Source organism: Struthio camelus, chromosome 2 (assembly GCF_040807025.1).
Source record: "Struthio camelus isolate bStrCam1 chromosome 2, bStrCam1.hap1, whole genome shotgun sequence".
Lineage (NCBI taxonomy): Eukaryota > Metazoa > Chordata > Aves > Struthioniformes > Struthionidae > Struthio > Struthio camelus.
Window position 1 is genome coordinate 126,131,177 of NC_090943.1, and position 22,436 is coordinate 126,153,612.

At 41.3% G+C, this 22,436-nt stretch overlaps 1 protein-coding gene across 7 annotated transcripts in view; it reads left to right on the top strand.

The window, feature by feature from the left end:
- PAG1 (phosphoprotein membrane anchor with glycosphingolipid microdomains 1) overlaps positions 1–22,436 on the top strand; it is a 118,251-nt gene that overhangs the window by 86,558 nt on the left and 9,257 nt on the right. For 5 of the 7 annotated variants that reach the window (XR_011139167.1, XM_068932443.1, XM_068932444.1 and 2 more), the window contains 5 exons: positions 7,529–7,739; positions 11,037–11,088; positions 11,623–11,719; positions 15,588–16,189; positions 21,002–21,061. Coding sequence is in view for 6 of the 7 variants with exons in the window: in XM_068932443.1 (XP_068788544.1) it covers positions 7,615–7,739; positions 11,037–11,088; positions 11,623–11,719; positions 15,588–16,189; positions 21,002–21,061 (936 nt within the window). In the remaining variant the exon portion in view is untranslated. Of the gene's footprint in view, positions 1–7,528; positions 7,740–11,011; positions 11,089–11,622; positions 11,720–15,587; positions 16,190–21,001; positions 21,062–22,436 lie in introns of those variants that run through there. The other 2 variants (XM_068932446.1, XM_068932445.1) reach the window with 2 other exon arrangements.

The following is a 22,436-nucleotide window of genomic DNA, read 5'->3' on the forward strand; positions in this document are numbered from 1 at the left end:
GAGGCTGAAACAAGGCAGGACAGGTACAGAAACAGTAACGCAAATCAGTCTAACATCTTTTTTACAGTTGCCTTTGGAGAAGCCACACAATCTTGCTTCTGGTGATAGGTGGTGTTAGGACAGATTATAATAAGCAGAACCTCAGTCCAGACAGCGGTCCGGCCACCTGTTGTCTCTAGAAGCATTTAATTGTGTGCAATTACTGTTAAGTATCAAGCACTAACTTAAAGCAAGGATGATGTGTGCATATTCGCTCGGTTCCGTAGCATCATCTATTTTAATGTAACCCTGCCTCTGCCTCTGAACTATCTCTTTTTGATAAAGTTTCAACGTCTTTGCGCTTATTTCATTAGTTGCCCGTAAAGGCTCATTGCTATATTAGTATCTTCATACTGTTTTTGTCATATATAAAACTAGGTAAATAGCCTGGGCCACAAACAGAACTGGGAGGAGGAGAGAGGCTAGGTTTGGAAGGTGATGAGAAGAGCTGGAGCAGGGTAGAAAGTTGCACCCGTCCTGTGGCAGATGAGTACCGAGAGGAGATGAGGCCCTCCAGCACACTGAGGGATTGAGGGCAAAGGATCCACTACATTCAGATTCTCAGTTTGAGAGACAAAGGATCTGATTTTACCAAGCGCCCTGCACTGTATATGTGGACTGCATACATGAAACAGTGTCAGGGCACTGAGTGTCCATCATTTATGTTATTAAATACAATTTGTGTCATAATTTTGGCTGAAGTCAAATGGCTCTTTCCCAATCTAATCCCAGGCACAGCTCAGGAGTTAGCTCAGACCTAGGAGCACTCCCAGTGGACAATTTGGGTACAACCACTGTTTTATGGAGGATAAGAGAGTTTAGCAGTACAGACACACGCTGTGCCATGCCAGTTGACCTCAGTACAAGACAGTTATCTCAGGCATGTTTCATTTACTGCTATAGATGTAACATTGATGTTCAGAGTACAAATCCCACTGACTGCTGCAGATAGGCTTCAAAGTAGGTCCTGGAGTCAGACACACCTGTAAAAAATTTGGCCTGAGTAATTTGCCCACACAGGGACAAATGCAGCACCAATGGTGCCACAAAATGGGGGCACATTGGGTTCTGCCAATTAAAGCCTCGTGAAAAAGGCTGGTGAAGAAGATCAGAGCACAGTTCCAGTTTAAAATCGAGAGGTGTAGAGAAGGATTCTTGGGATAGAGGAAGGGTTATTTCAAGTCCATTTTAACTTTAACAGGGCAGTCACCTGATCCAGTTCACTACAGAACTGCACTTCATCTCCGGCCAGCAACAAGAAAATAGGACCAATTTATTGTTTTCCATGTATGTAGAGAACAGTTCTGATAGGGAAAAGATTCTGGATTGAGTAAAGCGAGCCTGCCACATCCTCTGTCTTGGCTGAATAAAATGCATAGGCTATAAGGAGAAGTTTGGTATGAAATCTTGTTGGTGCAGAAGTTGTCATGATAAGGGATTGCCTTTCTTTGGATTTTTTTTTTTTTTAAGATGGTCTAACAATGTGTCATTCAAGGGACACGCTCCGTCTTGGGGCACTTGGTGATATATTGTACCCACTGATGCCTGAGCTTTGTCTTAAGTTGCAGAAGGAGTTTTCTGGGAAGGGAGTAAGGTAACAGGATCTCATTCTGTTTCCTTCCAGCTTCGTAAAGAAAGTCTGTTTTCAAAATCTGGAGGAACATAAGATAAAAGAATCTACAGCTGTGGATGTTGCTCACACCTGCAGGACTGTCTGCTGCTGCTGCCTGTTCGTTATCGTCCAAGTTGCTGTTCTGTTGTTATGTTTGCATGAGTGTTAGCAGCTGGATGTAGATAAGAGGACATTAGTTTCATACCTCTTGGCTGCTGTCTCGATTTGTGGTTCCATATATCTTGTGCTTCACCATTTTCTGATTCATATTAATGCAACTCTTAGTGGGCTTGCTACCAGACCAATAAAAATCTGATTTAAAAATTATGATCTTCCTCACCACTCTCTCCTTCCCTCCCAGATCTGTATTATTAGGGTGGAGGGGATCGTTCGGCCTGGATGATCTGACTAATCTGTTTTACAATTTAACAAGGATATCAGGATAACTGAAGGCACAGAAAATAGAAGAGGGGGCAGGGAGAAGAGAGCAATAGGAGACAGAGCAGCCGGACAAGGAAGCTTGCAACCAAGGTTTCTCAGAGAGGATCAGCACGTGAAGCTCCCGATCAGTGCCCTTTTTAGCCGAATCCAGTGTGACAGTCTAGGACAGAGAGTCTTGATCTCTGCGCTCTCCCTGAATCTATCCTGTCCTGTTGAGTTCAGGTTCTCACATTCAAAGTCGTTCAGTTGTCAAAACAATTTCTTCCCTTGCCTACGCTGTATATATAATTCATAAAGAAAACCAGAAAGGTGACGCCATCAGCTTTTCCCACTCTTTCCCCTAGGGAAGTTGATGGAACGCGTGGGCCTAAGGTGGTTTATAGCAGGCATTGAAGGGAGCAGGCGTAAAGCCCAAAAGCAGCGGTAAGAATGGAAGGTGAGGGGCGGTGGGAGAGGTGCCCCGGGAGCCTCTCGGCTGGGCGGCTCTGGGGCCACGCTGCCCCCTCGCCTGGTGCCACCCCAGCCCTGGTGCCGTGCAGACGTCAAGCACAGGCTTTGCCTGAAGCTCTGCACAGACAACAGACACCAGATCCTGGATGCAAAGGGCGCCGGCTCAGTCCCTTGGTGGGCTTTGATGACGTTCAGGTCTCAATGCAAGCTTTTACAGCAGCTTCCTCACAAGCTGAAACTCCCACTCATCGCTCTCCCTAAAACCGTAGGCTCCCCAAGCTCTTTTGCGTGTGTTGTATTCAAAGCAGTTTCACCCCAGATACATTTGTATTCTTCCGTTTGGCAACAAATTTGCTCTTGCACTGCATATTGCACATTTCCATCATCACCAAATCTTGCTGAACTGTTCCAGGGATAAGCTGTGCTTTATCCCCGGAACATTTGTAAGCACAAATAGAACATTATTCACTATGAAAATGAGGGTCCTGTAATGAAAAAAAAAATCTTTCTGAGATTGCCAAGCGTAATTGTATGTTTATGTGCAATTTTCAGAAAATGGCTGTTGGTATTATTTGTTGTATAGGTTCCACTATTGGCAAATATTGATGTATAAGAAGCAAGGAAAACTTCCAACAAGAAAGAGAAATTCTATTCAGTGTAGTGTAAGAGTTACTTCTCTGAACTGATAATGATTTTGAAACGTGAATGGGAAGAGTCATATGTATTTTGTCCTAGATGAAATAAGTTTTCTTATCCGCGTATTCCAGGCCTGTCTTTATTATTCTTATTTAGAGTTTGGTATTACCTACAACTAGTGTGGAGATTTCTAAACAAAGATATTCTTGCCTTTCTCTGGAAAGTACAACCTGAATCAATCCTCATCTCGAAAGATCTTCACAGATTAAAAAAAAAAAAAAGTTCCACTGAGCATTACTCTCTCTCAGTGATGTCTCTCTGCAGGGTTAAAGTATTCGAGTCTGAGTGTCTTTCAGGGGTGGTAGCAGGATTTCTTTCCAAGCCAGGCAGAAGAAAGACTGCACGTAAGCCTCAATTTTTAGCCACGGGGTTTGTTGAAGATCTGAAGCACAATCGCATGAGCCTCGATGGTAACAGCAAGCACAAATATGTTTTTCCTAAAGGAAAGATTCACCAGGGGGCAGCACAATATAACTTTTTATTGTAAAAGCAGTAGTTAATCATTAAGGTGTCTAAAGGGATTTTTGAAATTAGCTGCTTGTTGTTCCATAGTTATGATTGCAGCTAAGCTTCTCGTTAAAGCTGGCCTCTGAGCAGCTCCAAAATCCGTTAACCGTTTGGGGTCCAGGCATTCACCAAGTGAAAGCAGAAGGCTGTGTTTCCGTTGTATCTCCATGCCAGGTTTCCATCCTGGCCTGCTCACGTGGCTGATGGGTGCTTCTCCCACCCTCAGTATTTCAGAAGCTCCCTTGTGTGCCCAAAAGCAAACTGTTTCAGGCCTCATCATTTGGGAGGCATTAATCAGTAGGAATAAACTCTCTGATGACTGAACAAGTATCATTAGAAGGGAGCAGCGCTCAGCGGAAAGCGGATGTGCTTTCCTGTATTATGATTATATTCATTTCTTCTTGTCTTATAACAAGTAGACCGTTGAGCAGCCTCTAGGTTCCCTTTCCTGCACTTATCAAACTCCTGCAGTTTAAGAAGCTGAAAGAAGTCACATCTCGCCTGCTCAGGCTTCTCTCGTGTAGGGCTTCATTACCACTTCATTCTTTGTGAATTTATTCCAATTTAGTGCTCGCATGAGTAACCAGTGTCTCTAGTAGTTGCCTCCCCTAGTTCAAGTGCCACTGTACTTTTCTGACCTCTCCTGACCTCTTTTTTTCAATTTGCAGTGAAAGCCTTGTATGTGAATTCTTGGTCTTTCACTGTAGAATAACTGCAGTTTCTGTCCTTGGCCCTTTTCTTGCCTCCATTTGGCTTCTGCCCAGTAGGATTTCTCATTGCTAGCTTCAGTCTTGCACTTCACTCTTGATGCTCAAACGCGCGTCTCTCTTGACTCTCTGCCTCTGATCTCAGTCCTTTTTTAAGCTCTATCTGCCAACTCCAGCAGCTGCTGCTCATCCTGTAACTTCCTAATTCTGTACAGGAGGCTTCAAAGGATGCAGCTCTCCTGTGTATCCTTGTCCCAGGCATCCTTAGCTTTCCTCAGCTCAGCTATTACCTTTACTTCATAAGGCCCGCAGGCTCAATACATAAGAATGTATTTGTAGAATAAGAGAATAACTTTGCCTGTATATTAGCTTTTGGAATGTAACTTAGTCAGCTGCATTTTCTGAGAGGAACATAGTATTGTTCTTCAGTGCAGGCATAAAATCAGAAACTTATTTCTAGAAATAATGTAGATGGTTTCACTCGAGACACCTTTGTGTCTGCTTTAAAAAAATCAAATAATCCTTTGTTTCTGTTTTCAGAAAAAGGAGAAAAGTATTTTGAGATCCCTATTCTTTTTTCTTATATTTTCCTCTTTGTCCAATATTTAAAAAAATAAGGAGCTTTTTTCCGTTTGCATTCTCTCCTTGTGTTTTATTTGTGTCCTGACAAAATATCCTGACGAAAATGTCAGGACGAAAGGACAACAACAATGTTGAAAAAAAACTTTTTTTCAGTTTTCATTTTCTTCTATTTCCATTTCTGTCCTTTTTTTCCAAGGAAGGGAGAAAAATCAGTATTTTTCAAAGGCAAGAGGATGGATTTCTAAAAGTTTTAAGAGGTTGGAAAAATCTCTTCCAATGCACCCATCCAAGAGGTCTTTTCAGGCATTACAGCATATTTTCTGCTGACTGAATTTGATTCTGTTTCTCTTAAGGTCTCTCTGTTTTGCAGTCACTGGTGTGACTGTGTGTGTAGACACAGTGTAGACATAACCTAAGTTTTGCTTTAGTAGGTGGGACTGTATCAGACGCGTATCTGCCATTTAAATATTTTTTAAAGTGGCCTTTACTTGCTTTTCAGTGTTTAATTTTTCCAAGCTCCAACAATAACCGGAGAAGGACAGAGCTCAGCATCACACCAAAGGCCCCACAGAAGCCAGGCACGTGCTGGGCACGTCCAGCCTGCGATGCCTGCTGCGCTGGCTACCCTATTCCCGCAACGCAGAGCTGCCAGTAAGGCATCCACGTGCTTTGGCGAAGCGTGGTACACCTGCTCCTCCCATCCTTTGTGTTACTGGGTTTTAAAAGTTATGCATTATCTGATTTTCTTATTACTTAGCCAAACTAGAAATATTTAACTCCATTTCAAAGTCTGTCTTTCTAGGACGAGAAAGTTCTGTTCCTATTCTATCGAGTTCTCCAGCCTTAGGTCTTTTTCAGTGTATTCGTTATACCCTATGCTCCCCACAGTAAATATATACCAAACAGGGTAAATGGGGCATCTCTAGAAAGGTTCAGAAAAAGGAATAAATTCCATATCTGTTTCCCCTCATTCTCATGGCAATTCCATTAATATCTAAAAAATGCATAAATATATTATATTACACGTACATATTAATATTTTTTAAAATGCTTCTGTTCACCATGGGTGATTTAGTAAGAGTTGGTTCTTTAGGAAATGTGTCCGTAAGTCTGATCCTGCGTGGCAGAAATCGATGAGGTAATTTTATATAGTAACAGGACTGGTGCTTGTAAGAACTACCTAGCCACATAACTTAGTATTTAAATTCCTTCTGCTCTTGTCCTTTGATGTGAGTGGTCTTTTTCTGGAAATTAATCTTTTTCTTATAAGATTTTAATACCAACCTGGTAAGGTAGTGCTTTTGATACAGATCTTACATTGTTGCATAATTGAGTTTGCTATTAAAAAGTGTGCTTCTGCTGAAAAACAATGCATGTATATATATAATATATATTTTATATGTATATATATTTTTGCAAATATATAGATAAAATGAGAGTGGTTCGAAGTATTTTTAGGCATTATTCAGTCTTGTGATAGTTTTTCATTCCCAGAAAGTTATTGCTGATTTCTTAGCCATTGTATTTTATTTGAATGTTTGTCAGTTCTGAGGTCTAGCTGCAAGGCTGTGACTTGACTTTGCATAGCGTATTTCTAAATTATGGAGACATTGATGTATTCAGCTGTGCAGAATGAAAGTCTTCTTTTTAATTTTGTCATATGTCAACAGTGTATTACATTAAAAATAAATACTATAGTTTAGCGTATTTCCAATACCAGTATCATAATATATGCCTATATATATTGTGATATATCTATCATAAGTGCTGTTAACTTGGGATGTTTCTCCAGGAGCTGCTATGTTGTAGCAAAAGTTGCGTTTATTCAAGTTCTTGAAAAATGCTCTGGGTACTCTTCTCATTTGTTGTCTTTATTATCCTTAGTGGGGGAAAAGCAAAAAAAAAAAAAAAAGAAAAAGTTCAATCTCATTACTGTCCAGTGCAGACTAATAAGAAAATAAGCATTTCATATGGGAAGAAAAATCTAGTCTACTGCAAGACATTTTTTATGGTATGCCTTTTAAAAACAACTAGCTTATTTGCCATTGTACTTTAAACACCTAGTCATGGGCAGGTGACAGGGGACGTTGAGAGAGAAGGAGGTGAAGGCCTCCTACAAGTCTCTTTTTGTCTTGCTAACTTTGCAGAGTTTAGTTGTTTTGAAAGTTCTCTTTTCAATGAAGTTAACAAACATTATTGCAAATAGATTACTAGACTTTTTTCCTCAAAGTATAGGTACAGAGATGCTGTATTACATGTTATTCATGTTGAGGTTGTTGATGCTTAACAGCTTGCATTAATATTTGACAAGATCTGTTCCATGTCACCATCGGAAATTCAGCTGAAAATCTCTCTGGCTGGCTGTCCTGTACTAAAAACTGGTTTTTTTGTAGAAGACCTGGATTTGACAAATCTCCCTTGTCAGATTTGTATTTACCAAATTAATTATCTTCAGAATCTATCATGACTTCTAAATATGATTTTCTGTGTGCAGCAACAGAGGTGCGCTCACCACAGATGCCAGCCCTCTCCAAGGAATAACCTCTTCATCCTGAAGTGTCACCAGCTCCTGCTAGTATAATGGGACCAGACAGTGGCTTCTTAGGCAGTGGGCAGGTCCACGTCATCCTATGGGGAAGTTTGGCAGCTATGACCACACTCTTATTCCTCACCTTCCTCATCTTCCTCTGCTCCAGCTGCAACAGGTAAGACTCAGTAGTTGAGAAGGCAGTAGCTTTTCTTGAATCAGGTGTCGCATGAATTGACATAGCTTTGCTAATAACCAATTAACAAGAAATGCTGGGGACTGAGGTACCGAAATAAATTACCACAAAATAATAAGTTACTGCAAAGTAGCCACTTCATATTTTCGGAGGGCTAAGTCAATTCATGCTGCCCTGCCTTTGTGATGGTGTCCCTGCAGGCACTTCCGTGGGTTGGCTTACTCACATCGGCTTTTATCCCCGTGGTACTGTATTTGGGAGTTCAGCCCTGAGTGTGCAGCATTTCTTTTAGAGCAAACTTGAAAACTTCTTAATGGTTTTCTGCTGTAAAGAAACAATCTAAATATACTTTTTTGCTGTAAAGGAAAAATGCTATTGTGCCTGCTGGGTGCTTTCTCATAAGCTGAGGGCTGGACTGCACAGGGACATTGACAGTAATAACCTGTGGTGCAATGTCCATGGCATGATGGGAAGAGGAGTAGGGGGCAGCACAGGCTGTTTTCGAAACGTTGTCCATTCTGCACTTAGACATTGGATCACCTTCGTGGTGATTCTTCTAAATAGGCTTCATGAATTCTCCTAAACATCAGATTACACTGTTACCTTAAATCTTAGCTAAAAAACATTTTTGAAGTCAATACTTCTGTCTGTCCTGAACAGTTTCTTCATACCAGCAGTAGTATTAGGTGGTGCTTTGTAACTAGCTGAAGGAGTACAAAATGTCTTTCAGTAAAGACAAAGCAGAAAAGTTTTGCTTTTCACTTTCTTAAAAATTGAAAATATGGCAAAACTCTTTTAAAAAACATAGAACGAGTCAGCACTGATCTGAGGAGGGAAAAGGGAAGGCCACACAGCTTTGTGTGCCACAGGAGAGTGAGCCAGACCAAAGGGCCCAGCTTCACAAGTAAATTTGAATTTGAGACACCACGTGTTTTCCAGCCCTCAGGGTAGCAGTTCCAATGCTCCCAAGCTTCTGCAGGACAGAAGTGGCACGTTACTTCTAGTCCCTCTCAATAAATACTCATCAGCTGCATTCATTCGTACATCTGCAGTTTAGAGTCTGTGGTGCAGCCAGCTGGAACGGGTAAAGCAAAGCCACCTTCTGTCCTCAGTCTTTCTGGGAGGTGTCCTCCTCCATCTGATACACACGGAGGACAGGGCGGACACAAGAAGTTAAATTCTGCTTTTCCAATTCAGCATTTGGAATATTAATCTGGCCAGGTTTTGTGAGAGAACAGAGAGTTTTGTAGAATGAGCTGAAACTAAATGTTTCTATAACCTGTTATCAATTTAGAAAATTAGGTCGGCTGAACAGGACAAAAAATATAGGTAAAAAGAAAAGCCCATAAGAAGAAAAAAGAAAATTCCTATATTTCAAAAGCTTTGCTTTAGCCATTGCTGGAGACTGGGGAATTGATCCTGCTGTTCAAGCCAAAATGATTAAGAATCAGAGAAAAATACCAATTAATGGCTTGAACTCTACTTTATTCTCCTCTCTGTGAGACGCTTTGATTCCAGCAATGTAGGCACTTTTACTGACTTTATTTTTTCTGAAATTTCAAGCCCCTTTCAAAACATGTGAACTTAGCCCAACTGGTGAAATAAGGGACAGTTTTAAAACATGCTTTCAAAAATAAGTGCATGCAACTATATATGATGTTCTCCAAGGTTTTGAAAATGTGTCCAAAATCCTGATGGATTTTTGAAAGGAAAAAAGTGCTCTCAATTTCCATTTAATTTATGAAATGAAAAGAAATCCTTTGGGGGGGAGGGGTCAGGGGTTATACATGCAGAGCATCAGCATAGACTCCAGCAAACAAGGCTTTCATGAGACGCTTCTGTTTTCTCACCCCTCAGAGGCATTTCCAAGAGGAGGCAGTGGCAGTGTTGTATTTCCAGAGGAAGTACAAGGAGTAGAGTGGGAAAGGCAGCAAGTGTAAGCCTCCAGCTGTGCAGCAGTGGCAGAAAAAAGCATCTGGCAGAATTTGGGCTTGTAGGTTGGTTTAATCTATGCCACAGTCTTGTCAAAAATAGCTAAGAGCAGGTGCCTTTGCTATGGTTCTGCATCAGTGTAAGTGGGATTCATCTGAATCCTCGTCAGTTTACATGAGGGTAGGCTCTTTTAATTTTTTTAGCAGAATCAGTCCATTGGGTATGTCTTTATAGTTACGCAAATTCATTGTCAGAAGCTCTCTGATGATGCCCTTTAGTATTTTATTGTGCTGCTAGTCTGGACACAGTCTCTTTTATTTCAGGTCGTTTTGTAGGGCAGAGTGTTTATGCAGAAGTGCAATGATGTAAAATTTCTTCCTAGCTTACTCTTTAAATATTGTTGATGACATGAAAAACTTAGCAAAATCTGTTATGTTCAGGATGCATTGTCAGAACATTTCCAGAGAGGAAATGAAGCATTTGTAAACTTTAGCCATGCTCTGCATGGTCTGGACGTTGGTACAAACTTACTTGATCCAATTTATCCGTTCACAGTTAGGTAGAATTTTAGAGATTGCTGATGTGGGAAATATGCTGCATTAGAAACTTCAGAAAGAAGCACAGATTTCACTTCATCAGTATTTTCTCACCTTTTTATTTGCCTTTCCATCTAGGTGAGGGACTGTTGTTTTAAGCTCATGGTTTATTACAGTATTGCAAAGTAAGGGCTACATTTCCAAAAGGGCAGAAACTGGGAACATAATGCATACCTTGAGTACTGTGGAGCCTAATTAACCATGGCTCATTTTACAATGAAATTCAAGGCCTCTACTAAAACAGCTACTATGTAATTTGAACTTCTCTCGGTTATTTTCTGCTTAAATTTTGTTCCCAGTGTTATATATACCTGAGTGGGAGCGGGCTGGATTTTGTGGGCCTTTTCTTTATAAGACAAACACCCTTTACTAACAGAGGGTAAGGAACTTTACAGGTAGTCTGTCACCAAAACATGTGCCTCATGTATCACTGAACATTTCAGATGTGATTACAGCGAGGATATTTTTCATCGTATTTTGGTTATCATCAGTTACTCCTTACTGTGATCGTACAACTGGTACAAGAAAAATGTTGGTGTGGTTGGTTTGTGTTAGATATGTTCATCACCATCTTGCCTTGTGGTGACCTTACACTGAGGTCATACCAGGTCTTGTAATAATTTGCAGTTACTCGCGTTACAATACTATGGTGAATCGCAGTTCTGCTCCCAGGAGGTGCGTACACTCTATTAATGATGGGCATTTGTTTATTAGCATAATTTGTAGTAACAGGTTATACTTCTTCACTAAGGGAAAAGAAGGCCAAGCATCAGTATGGAGATCATGAAAATCTGATGAATGTGGTAAGTATTTATTTCTTTTTATCTTATTTCTGTTTTATTAGCTGGTTGGTTTGCACCAAGGCCTTTGCAAAGTATTGCAGGTTGGAAAATAGATAAGGGATTTATACACTGTTGAGGAAGGGAAACTTCAAAAAAAGTTTCAGAATAGGAAAGGGAGGATAACTGCTGTAAATCCCAGCGATCTGCAATTTCGTTTGCTCTTTGTGGCACTGTTGTCACCAGATCTCCTGCCTTTCTTTCAGATTGCTGTGCAAGTGCAGTGTATCTGCTTGTCAGCTGCTCTTATCTGACTACTTAAAGCTATGGTAATTTCTAGCACTACAGAGTTTGGAAGGGAGATCACCTCTAGACATACTTGCATTTTTTTGTTTTAACATCTGTAAACAGAGGCACATAAAACTTTTAAGTGCAGAAGGCACGATTTGTCTCTCCCACCAGTACTGCCTGTGAGTTAGAGCTCCGGAGATCAGAATAAAATCCATGGGGTATCTAACTGTTTCTGCAAACATTTAATCTACCCAATTTGTGTTGTAGCCTTCTGATAAGGAGATGTTCAGCCACTCTGTCACAAGTTCAGCTACTGAGCCTCCTCCAAGCAGCGACCAGAACGGGGCACTCAGTAATGGCGAGGGTGAGTAATTCATTCCCTGCGAACGGGCTGAACAAGAAGTGCCATACCCTTGCTCGTAGTTCCCAAGTTAGCTGCTCTCTGACACGTTTGTAATCCCTCACGGCTTAGGTTTCTAGCCGTCAGCTTTCCTCGGGCACAGTCTCGCTGTTTGCCTGAGCACCCTGTGTTTTGCTCTGATCACCCCTGGAGGTCTGACCCCAGAGCAGGCGCACAAGTCCTGTGTCCCAGGGCAGCGACAGGGTATACAGCTCTCTGAAAGCAAGCCCTTTTTGGGAAGAACGTAATTCACACAAAACTCGCGTTAAAGTGAGAAACCCTGTGAGCGTTGCTGCCTTGCAGTCAGCCACCTTCCCGTGGAGATGCTGGCTGGTGGTTTCAGGTTGTAGCGGCAACTCCCTGCTGGCTGTGCTGTGGCACAGCCCTGCGCCTTGCCTCCCAGTCCTCCAGGCCACCCCACAGTGGGAAAGCGCTGCGGCCCCCTCCGGGCCACAAGCTACATTTGAGAGAAACCAGGTCGTCAGGCGGAGACTGCTGCCCTCCCTAATCTATGCAGCTGGGATGTGACCAAAGACGCAGTTGGACCTAGGAGCTTCAGAAACACTCCTTGAGCCTTTAGAAATATTTCAGGCTCTCCCCCAGAGCCTACAGCTGTTGATCATAGTCCCATGCTGTCTGAGGCTGTCGCTTGGTAAAGACTTTAAAACATCAGTGCCAGCTTAAAAATGCACCACTTTCTACCGTGGCCTCTTCTTCTCACTCATACGCTCTCCTGTTCCCTGCATCACAAGCGTGCAACTTCATGGTGAACCCAGCAGAGGAATAGATCCAGCGAGAAAATAACCTCCTTTTGCTGGACTAAAGTGTTAGTCAAACGCCAGTCTGAGTTTGAGAGAGTGTATCTGCCTCTCTCCTTACAGGTGCAGTTAGGTCACTTCCTGGCATTTCAGGTCCTTCATCATTGTAGGCCTTTAGGTCACATCAGTCTACGTTTCCTCTCAGCTGGCATGAAACTTCAAAAGTTTCCTAACTAGACCTTGTTAGTGAGATTGGTTCAATACTGAGGATTTGTCTCAATTAAACTCCATTGCCCCTAGATGCTGCAAGAAGGACTCTTTCTTTTGATTGGGAACACAGTTGCTTTCAGGCACAGATTAACAGTAGTTTTAGACTCATCCAAAACAGCTACTACAAACTGAAAATTGTACGTTTTTTGTAATCTCTTTCTTTGCCTCTTTATTTTTCCCAGTCTCTTCGTCCACCCTCCACAAACTAAACTGGGCTTAGCTATATGCATATAGGTCATGCCATTGAATTCATGTATCGTTAAACTTGTACGTATTAATGGGATCAGCACTGTGAACACCTCAAGGCCTAACCTAGTCCTCCCTTAAGATTAGGAAATGTAAAAATTAATTTTAGGCACAATACAAGAAGAGTTAGTAGATAAGGAGCATGCACAAAGCAGTCCAGGTCAAAAAGTAAGTGCAACACACTTCCGAGTCCTTAGTTCAAGGGGAACTAAGCAGTTTTCTTGATCCCTGGAATGTATTTTTGTACTTTAGAAAACAGGAAACATAAATAGGCTTCCTTTTTTTTTTAAACTTTGCTTTGCTGAATGCTCAGAATGATTCACACTTAAGTAACATTGGAAAATATTTTACTTAGCTGAACCTAAAAATAAACACACTCGCAGTTCAGAGCTCCTGGGAGCCAACTGTTCCCTCTGAGTTAGACGCTGACACACTGGGCTGCGTTCCCTAGTTTATAGCTAAACTCCTAATCTCACCATGAAGCTGGAGACTAAATTATTAAATCTTTGCCTCTTGGAGACAAGTAACCAGAGGAATTTTTAAACTTTCTTTTTGCAGTTAATCCCTGCTACCTTCCATTGACTTGTTTCATATTTAGGAGTATTTACCCACAAAGTGATTCAATGCGGAGAGCAAAGCCGTACAGGAGGGGACCCTTTCTGTTTGCCATTAGTCACCACGCGCTCAGCTGTCAGAAGGTGCTACTAAAGGGCATGCTGTCAACTGTCAGACAGTTTTTAGACTGTCTGATACTACTCAGCATAACGACCCTTCTGACTAACTGGAACTGTTTAGCCTTAATTTCTTATTTCTACTTCATATGTATTTATATGTTAATAGTTCTGTCTTTCTTTTGCTGTTGCTGTTAGCCTTTTGAGAAGGGACAAGGCTGTGAAAGCAATACCATCAAATATATATTTTTTTCCTTTGCCCAGTTTGCCAGCATTGTGTTTGTGGCAGCACACCTAAGCCAGCCCCCTGTGCTTCAGCGCCAACGGCACAGAAGCGCGAGCTCTCACTGCCTCTGATTATCCCGCCGCACGCTGAGGCAGGTGGATGGTACCTGGGGTCAGCGAAGGTGTTCTGCATAGCGCACAATGTCCTGAGCGCAAGGGCCAGAAGGGAAAAACAGACGTTGCAGCTTCTCCAGGTGGTTCCTGATGTTCCTCAAGAACTGTGCAGGACACCTTGTGTGTCTCCAATTCCTTCCCCGTCTTGTGTGTCTCCAATTCCTTCCTCGTCGCGTGCAGGAGTCAAGTGACTTGGGAAGGGTGTTTTCCTTTTCTTCTCCTCACATTTCCCATTCAGACAGCGATTAGCATCTCAGACAGCGATTAGCATCTCACACCTTAAGTTCCATCCTGAGTTTTGCTGTCAGATTACAGCTCTCTAGGGGGGACCTGAGTGTATAAGAGTGTGTGCCCAAAGCACAAGAAAAAGAAACATATGTGACAACCACCAAGGCAATAGTACTGAATGTTTTGGCAACACTCTATGTGGTAATGTCAAATACACTAAAGAAAATGGAGGAATGGATTGATTTTTCCAAGTCTGAGAGAGTGCCACAGGAACTGTACTAAGAAGAATAAAACTATTCAGAAGTGATTTTTTCAAGGAAATGAGGTCACGTAAAGTAACATACCATATACTATCAGAAACATGCTCGTGTGTGTCCATATATATATCCGTGACTGCAAGCACGTCATACATGTGCACTGTAAGATGAGAAGTCCCATAGATTTCCATCCCTACTACCCATTTTGACATGTGACAGTGATAATGACAGTGACATGTGACCCACTTATGTGACTTAAAATAACGTATTCTGCCTAACACCACTTTCTGAAGTCTAATCTTCTCTTCTCTTTTGTGCATATGGCTGACTCGTTAGTAAGTTGTCAACCTACATTATGTGCTGCGAGACTAAGAAAAGTATGGCATAGCCTTCCAATAAGGAGCTGCTGGTATATTGTGCAACAGGGCTGCCTTCAGCAAGGTGGAAGTAGGTGTAGTTCAGGCTCAGATTTGGCCAGCATGTTAAACAAGGTGAGGGCTGGGAAGGGAGAAAGCAGGGATGTCTTCTCTTCTGATTCCAAAAGATAGGGAATTGGAAAAAGAAAAAACTAACGAGACCTTTTTTTAAACACACTTGGTTCTAGACCTCACACCAGTTTTCCCCATGGGAGGATACTGAGCGGTCTGTAAGCGTTCAATAAAGCTGAGTACAAGCTAGCTGAGCACACCTGCATACCTGCACCTGTCCACCGATCCTCTGTGCTCACTGTGAACACTGTTGCTATATAAAGTGATTTGAGGGTGCACGGAGCATTTATGATGCTGTGAGAATTATATTTCAGCAGCAGAGTGCAGCAATCTCCTTAACAGAAAATTTTTGATAAAAGGAAAGCATGATGACTACTAGACTATTTCAAGGTATTTGTATCATTTATCCTTTTCAGTGAGAGACGCAAAAACAAAATAATGTAGCATGTACTAAATCACGCTCAGCTTTCTTAGTCATGCAGTTGTTTTAAATAATTCTTCATAATTTTTTCTAGTTCTCTCGGAGGACAGTACAGCTGCCTGCATCCAGCCTTATGAAGAAGTACAAACGTCTGTCTCTGATCTGCTAGATCAGCAAGATAGTCTTGGAAAATCCATTAAATGTCACCAGAGCCGGGAACTACCTAGTATTCCTCCTAACAGTACCATGGAAACCATCATCTCAGCTGGAAATGGAGAAAATGATCAAGGTCTTGGAATGGAAGGGCCTTATGAAGTCTTGAAAGACAGCTCCTCTCAAGAGAACATAGTTGAAGACTGCTTGTATGAAACTGTGAAGGAAATTAAAGATGTCGGAGCAGTAGCCGACATGGAAAGAAGCTGTAACAACAAATCAAGGTCTTCACTTATGGTTTCTGAAGGTCAGGATCAGATCCCTGAGTGCAGAATTGAATCAGCAGAATATGCGTCTGTTGATCGAAATAAAAAGAGTCGCCAAAGTGCTAATTCAGACAGCCCTCTTGGCAACACACCAGATGTAGAGGATGAGCCCCCCCCTCCAGTACCCATGAAACTTCTTGATGAAAATGAGAATGTGCAAGAAGAAAAAGTGGAAGAAGAAGAACAAGGAACAGAAGGAGCAAGTAAACCAGAGAAGGTAAACATTACAAAGTAGGATGCAGAAATATGAAAACGTGCAGTATAACCTCCAAATTATTGTCGTGTGTTCATTCTACTGGAACCTCAATTTTGAATTGTTCCAGTGTGCTGTTCCCAGATACCACCTAGAAATTGCATAGGAAGCTGCTTCTTCTTCTTCAATGGTGTTATACTAGTAGGAGCTATTACAATAGGTTTACAGGGTCTCTGTTAGCGTTTGCATCTTTTTCAGAATCTCCTACTTGTTTTTTTTTCCTAATAAAATCTAAATTTACAAAAAGGAGAGTGGGGTGGAAGCCCTACCTTTAGAAATGCTTCCTTTCTGGGGCCACGTCGGCTGAGCTGTGTGAGTGTTAGGCATCCGCTCTAAGCCACTCAGCTAGTCTCCCTTTGCAGGGGAAAGGGACAGAGAGGGACAGAGAGAATAGCAACTGTAGGCTTTTAAAAAGTAAGATTTGCTTTTTGTCTTGTAATTGCTATTCAGCAGTTCCTCAGTACAAAGGGTCACAAATGAAAAAGTACTGAACTAAATACCCATATTAATCCTTTACAGCATTAGGTCCATAAAAGATGTGAGCAGTTTATCAACCTACAGATTTTATACTTGTCGAATTCTGTATGTCACATGTAAACAGAGAAATGAATTTCTGCCTGGTGAAATGACAGCTGAAAGTTGCCTTTTATCAGCAACTTATTCATTCCCCCAGAGTGGGGACAAGTTAGTGGTGAATTCCTTGAAAAACAGAATGATCACATTTTCAGCAAGTTAGTTTATTTTACTATTTTAATTTTTTTTGCCAGAACTAATTTGAAGGATCCTTTCTGCTCACCACACTGAGTCATCACAAATTGTTGGGTTTGCATTTTTTCAGAACTAGTTTAGATAATTTGTTATTAGTTGTGAATGAAAGCACTGTGATTTTAGCAGGTTAATATAATTTTGGTGTTCGAGTTGTCAAATAACGTTAGACTGATGAAAATTTTCAAAAATCTTTACGATTCAGTGTGACGTTTTAATGTAAACATTTATCTGAAAAAATCATATCAGAGCTGAGGATTTGTTACTTGTTTCTGGCCTTTCTCTTATTTGAAGTATTTCAATAATCCAGGAAGAGTGCTGAAAAATACCTTGTTAAGTAAACCATACTGATAAGCCATGTGACATATAAAGCATAATAGAGTCAAAATGAATGAATTGACGACTACTCAAAATCTAAAAATTGTTCATCAAGATTCTTCAGTGTACATTCCTGCAAATAACAAGCTTGTTAGTAGAAAATTGACATGGGTTTGTTAATGATACCCTCTCCTCCTATCACCAAATTCAGGGCATACATAATTTCTAATTAATCTTTTAAAGAAACAGCTTTCAGTAACAATGACATTTTTCCTACCAGGTGTGAAAAGTCTTCTAGAAAATCATTATATTTCCCAGTCACTGTTACAAAGAAAATGCATTTACTACTCTGTAGTTCCCCAACACACCATGTATATAATGTCAGTAACTGCAAGGACAGGGAATTGATTAAAATGGTTCCGATTTTGAAGGATTAATCAAGAGATGACACATGCAGTCCCCTAAGCGCCAGAAAAAAAGGTGTTTGTCTAATTAAAATTTATTCAAAGCTAAAGTCATTCTGAATTAAAGCTTTGGCAGCATCAGATCGTTCCCGCGTACTCTGCTAGGTACATGCATTATGCATTGAAGCGTGTGCATGTCCTGTCCTTGAGAGCTACAGCTGCAGCAGAGTTGAAAATGGTAATTGATTGAATATATAAATGTCATTATTGTTGGCATTGTACATGGAGGTGGTTGTGGGATTGTTTTCCTATTATGATGATGACAATTTTTCCCCCTTTTTTACTTCTTCAACCAGTGTACAGCAATGGCTATTTTTTCTGATGTGGCAACCAAAAACAAATTATTCATGTAAATATATTTTAATTTTACCACTCTTTTAGTTAAACAGATTCCATATGTGTCTCTTTTTGCTTTGTCTCTTGTGAGCTAAGAAGATTTAGCTGTCTTGCTTAATATGACATCTGTTTCCCAGCTTCTTCAACCGACTGTGCTGACCCGTGATGAGCAGGGAAGTTGGACGTAGCAGTCACATGAATCCACCTCCCTGCAGTGAGGTCTTGCTTAACAGGGCACAAAAGCAGCAGGCTCCAGGCAGTGAAAGGCCATCTGCCTGGAGCAGGTAGGGTGTTGATATAGCTGAGACTATTGTACCTGTGAAGGAGACGCGCCTAGGTTGTTTCAGTCTCCTGCCTCTCAAAAGAAGATGGCCTCGTCCCAACCGCACTGGGAATGATTGCCAGCCTACGTCAATCCCTGCAACGTAATAGGAGGGGCAATGTTAGTTGGTCCAAGCCAGAGACCATTCCAGTATTTAAGGGTATAAAAAGGTGCTCCGGTATCACAGACAGTCCTTGGCACTGTTTAATTTACCAGCAGAGCTATAGCCTGATACAAGTGCATAGTCCCTCTCCTACGAAGCAATGTAGAAGCGCTTCACTTATTCAGAATTCTTCCCTGTAGCACTGACATGCTGTTAGATACAGGGATAAAGGTTCACTTAAAGAGCTAGACATGCAATAAACCAGGAAAAGTGGTTATCTAAACATGAGCCAGCCAAATCCTGTGGAAGATTTTGGTGAAGAAAAGCACCTTTGATAGCACAATAGCCTCTAGCACAGGACTCTAGTGCCTGGAAAAACTTGGGGGTAGTTCTTCTAATAAAATGGAGGACTCGGGAGTTTTTTTTTTTGATCAAAACAGAAGCATAAATCTCCTTTTTACCCAGGTTTTCCTAGAGTGAGGAAGCTCAAGCATACTGGGAGAAATGCTCTCTCTCTCTCTCTCTCTCTCTCTCTGTGTGTGTACAGCTGGCTGCTGCCCATCTGATTTCAGACTTATACAGCCCGAGGATGGGCAAAGCATCTCTCACAAACGCACCCGAGGAGAATGAGGTTCTTGTTCTGGTGCCTGAGTCAGGAGCAGCAGCTGAGCCAAAGAGCAAAAAATCAAGTGCTGTTGAGGAACAAAAGGGAAGTGGAAAGAAAATAGGGACACATTCTGGGGTTTTTTTGCTGCTGTTGAAGTTTCAAGCTTTATGTATGATGTTGCTAGGTGCAATATGTTTAGGCGTAAATATTTTTTTTCAGTTCCCAAGAGGACGAGATCCTTCAAAACTGATGGGTCACAGGTTCTACGTTTAGACAACAGAAAGAATGTGACGTACAGGGGAAACAAGAGCCACATTGTTAGCTCTCTGGGGTATTTCTTAGTACTTGAATGGAGAAACATAGAAGGGCACCTGATCCATGGTGCTTATAGACACCCTAATTTAAAAAAATAGTATATTGCCCAATTTCGCTAGCACCATTTGTTTTAATGTGCAAGGACGAAACTAGTAACTAACTCGTCAACAGTGAAAACACACTGCAAATAAGAAAGACTGAAGTGAGCTGCTGTAGCATAGCAGATCTAATAAAAGACTCTGCTGAAATATGTGTGAACTTCTTTTATTTTTTTAATTGCATGAGTAAACAAAGCACAAGTTAAAGAGAGCATTGCCTAGACAGTGAGACAGAAGCAAGGGAGCTAAGGCTGAGCTAAAGCCTGCTGGGACCAGTGGGCAGACTTCAGGGGGCTTTGGGTCAGAAACTCCGTCAGAACTGCGTCAGAAGTTTAAAACTTGATGTTTATCAGGAGTAAAAACAACAGGAAAAATTGAAGTAGGAAAGCATCTGTTATAATAAGAGTATGAATAAAGTCTGTATCTAATATGTTCCTGGAAGCTGGATTTGATTAACTGAGCCAAAAATAGCTCTACTTCTCAGTCTTAGTCTGCTCTGGAGGAGGTCTGAAATATTTTGAGTGGAGAATTTGAGTAAAACTCCAATATATGGCCAGTTACAAACTGTGCTGAAAGGCTCCCTCTGAATCACTGTGGAGCAGAAACTACAGCAAAGTCTGCTTGCTCCAGCGAGGAGGAACTATGCATCCGCTGGAAGGCAGCCAGGGTCGTGATTGCCATAAAGGTCCTGACACCTTTTTCTTAAAAAGCAAAAGGGTTTGCCGTGGTGTTTCATGACCTAATTTCTACATTACGTTTTGCATGCCTAAAGTTAACTTGACACTCAACCAAGCCTTCCATCGTCTGCACTATTATTAACTTTAATATGTGGATTGCATCCAGACCAATGCTTTTGAGAATTTAGCTTCTCCTTTCAGGTTGGGTCAATCAGGTCTTTTCTGTGTTTCCGGCTGTCACCTGTTGTGCGGCAGCGTTGCTGAGCACTAAGGAACAGCTGCTGCCTTCCATGGTGGAGGCGGCTACAGCTTCTTGCAGCCCTTCTGGAACCCTTTGAATGAAGGATAATAATCATCAGGAAGGTGCTAGCCTAGGTCTTTCGAATCTAGAAGTATATATACAAATTATGTAGAAGGCTGACTACCATTTCACAACAGTTCAGTTTTAATTGCTAATATGCCTTTGCAAACTCTTTCTCACTTCATTAGAAATCTAAATGCAGGGATACAGTGGAGCAGAGTTCATTCTAACCTTTACATTATTTTCACTCTTTTTAGGTCAGAACAAGAACTGATACATTAAAAAGCTCTGCTAACCTCAGAGCTGTTGATCTCCAAAGACGAACTCTGGATACTAGCTATGTAAAATGGAACTAGTGAGCAAATGACCATAAAATATAATGTATTGATTGTAATGGGAGGGTTTTTTAATAGGTTTCACACTGTTGACTAGTAATGAACCTTTCTTTTTTCTTTCTTTCTTTTTTTCAGAGGCTTAGTTCAGTGTCTTACAAGTCTCGAGAGGAAGATCCATCTCTTACAGAAGATGATGTAGGTTTCTTGCATGAAGTTCATGACTAACTAGAGACCTTTTTTCAGGCAGAAATTAGCATAAGCCCTGCATGATTAAGCAGGATCTAAGAATGGTGAAAATTGTCTGAAGGGAAAATAAAAGTTTTTCTGTACAGAGTTTGTAGAACCACGTTCCTAAAATCAGAAGTATCTTAGCATTTGGTTTTATCAGGCCAAGAGGCTAAAAAATAGCGTCAGTAAGTAATGGGAGGCCAACTATCTGACTGCTAGAGCAGCTTCTTCCTTGATCTGGATGAAGAGTGCTACTTAAGAACGGTAATCAATGGCCTTCTGAAACACACTCCACCTTTCCCATTTAAAGTGTTTGGGGCTCAGAGAAATAAACTGAAGCACAATGAAAGCACTGGAACATAAACTGTTCCTTAAAATGTTTGCTAGTCAAATAAATTGAGGAGATTGAAACAAAGACAGAACAGTTAAACAAAAATAAGGTTGCCTGTGATCATCTCCAATAACCCCTGTGCAATCTATAAATACATTCTCCAGACATAAAAGTAAACACAAATTTGGCAGTCAGCTGAGTGAGCTAATGCTTTCTGCTGGGAGAAGCGCTCACAAACATTAGCAAATACACTGATCCTTGAACTGGGTTCATGTAATTTAATGCTGGAAAGAGGTGGATGTATGTCTGAGCAGAAGAGCTCTTTTCTGTTTGTTTGGCTGAAATATGTAAAAGGTAAGAAGTATTGTCACCAGCAATTTGGTGTCTCTCTTCATCAGAAAAAATTAAACACCATATTAATGGAAGTGATTTGGTTCATCTGCACCACTCAGTGTTGTTTAATGGTAATGGACGTTGTCATGCCTATCTACTGTTTAATTAGTTTAGTCCAATGCACAGTGGCCTTGCATGCTTGGTAAAGATTTTAAATGTAACAAAAGAGCTGTGTTGCAATTGTGATGTTAGATATCATAAATCTGAAGCAGGGGATTTCAGCCTTCTGCCCTGTAAGAAGGGTATTTTATGCTTCAGTTGGAAGGGGGAGTCAAGAGTGTCTCTCTATGCTCAGCAGCAGCCCTGCCAAATCCTGTCAGTGTTTGAGGGAGGAGCAGAGGAGCAGAGGCATGAGCTTCTCCACTGGGTCTTCATTAAGAGCCTTCTTCAAGCACTAGTTTGAGCTTACCACCTATTAGATCAAGTCTGAATGGATTTCTAGAATTCATCTCATGTGAATTATGCCATTAGACAAACTGACTTTCAGGCAAACTTTTTCTGCCCTTGTTTGAGATCTCCTGTCCTACGGACTCCGTTTGGAGCTAGTGGGAGCTAGACTCCTGCTCCTGCCCTTCTCTTTATAGGAGCTGAGAGGTCTCAGTCTGTAGTCTTGGATTG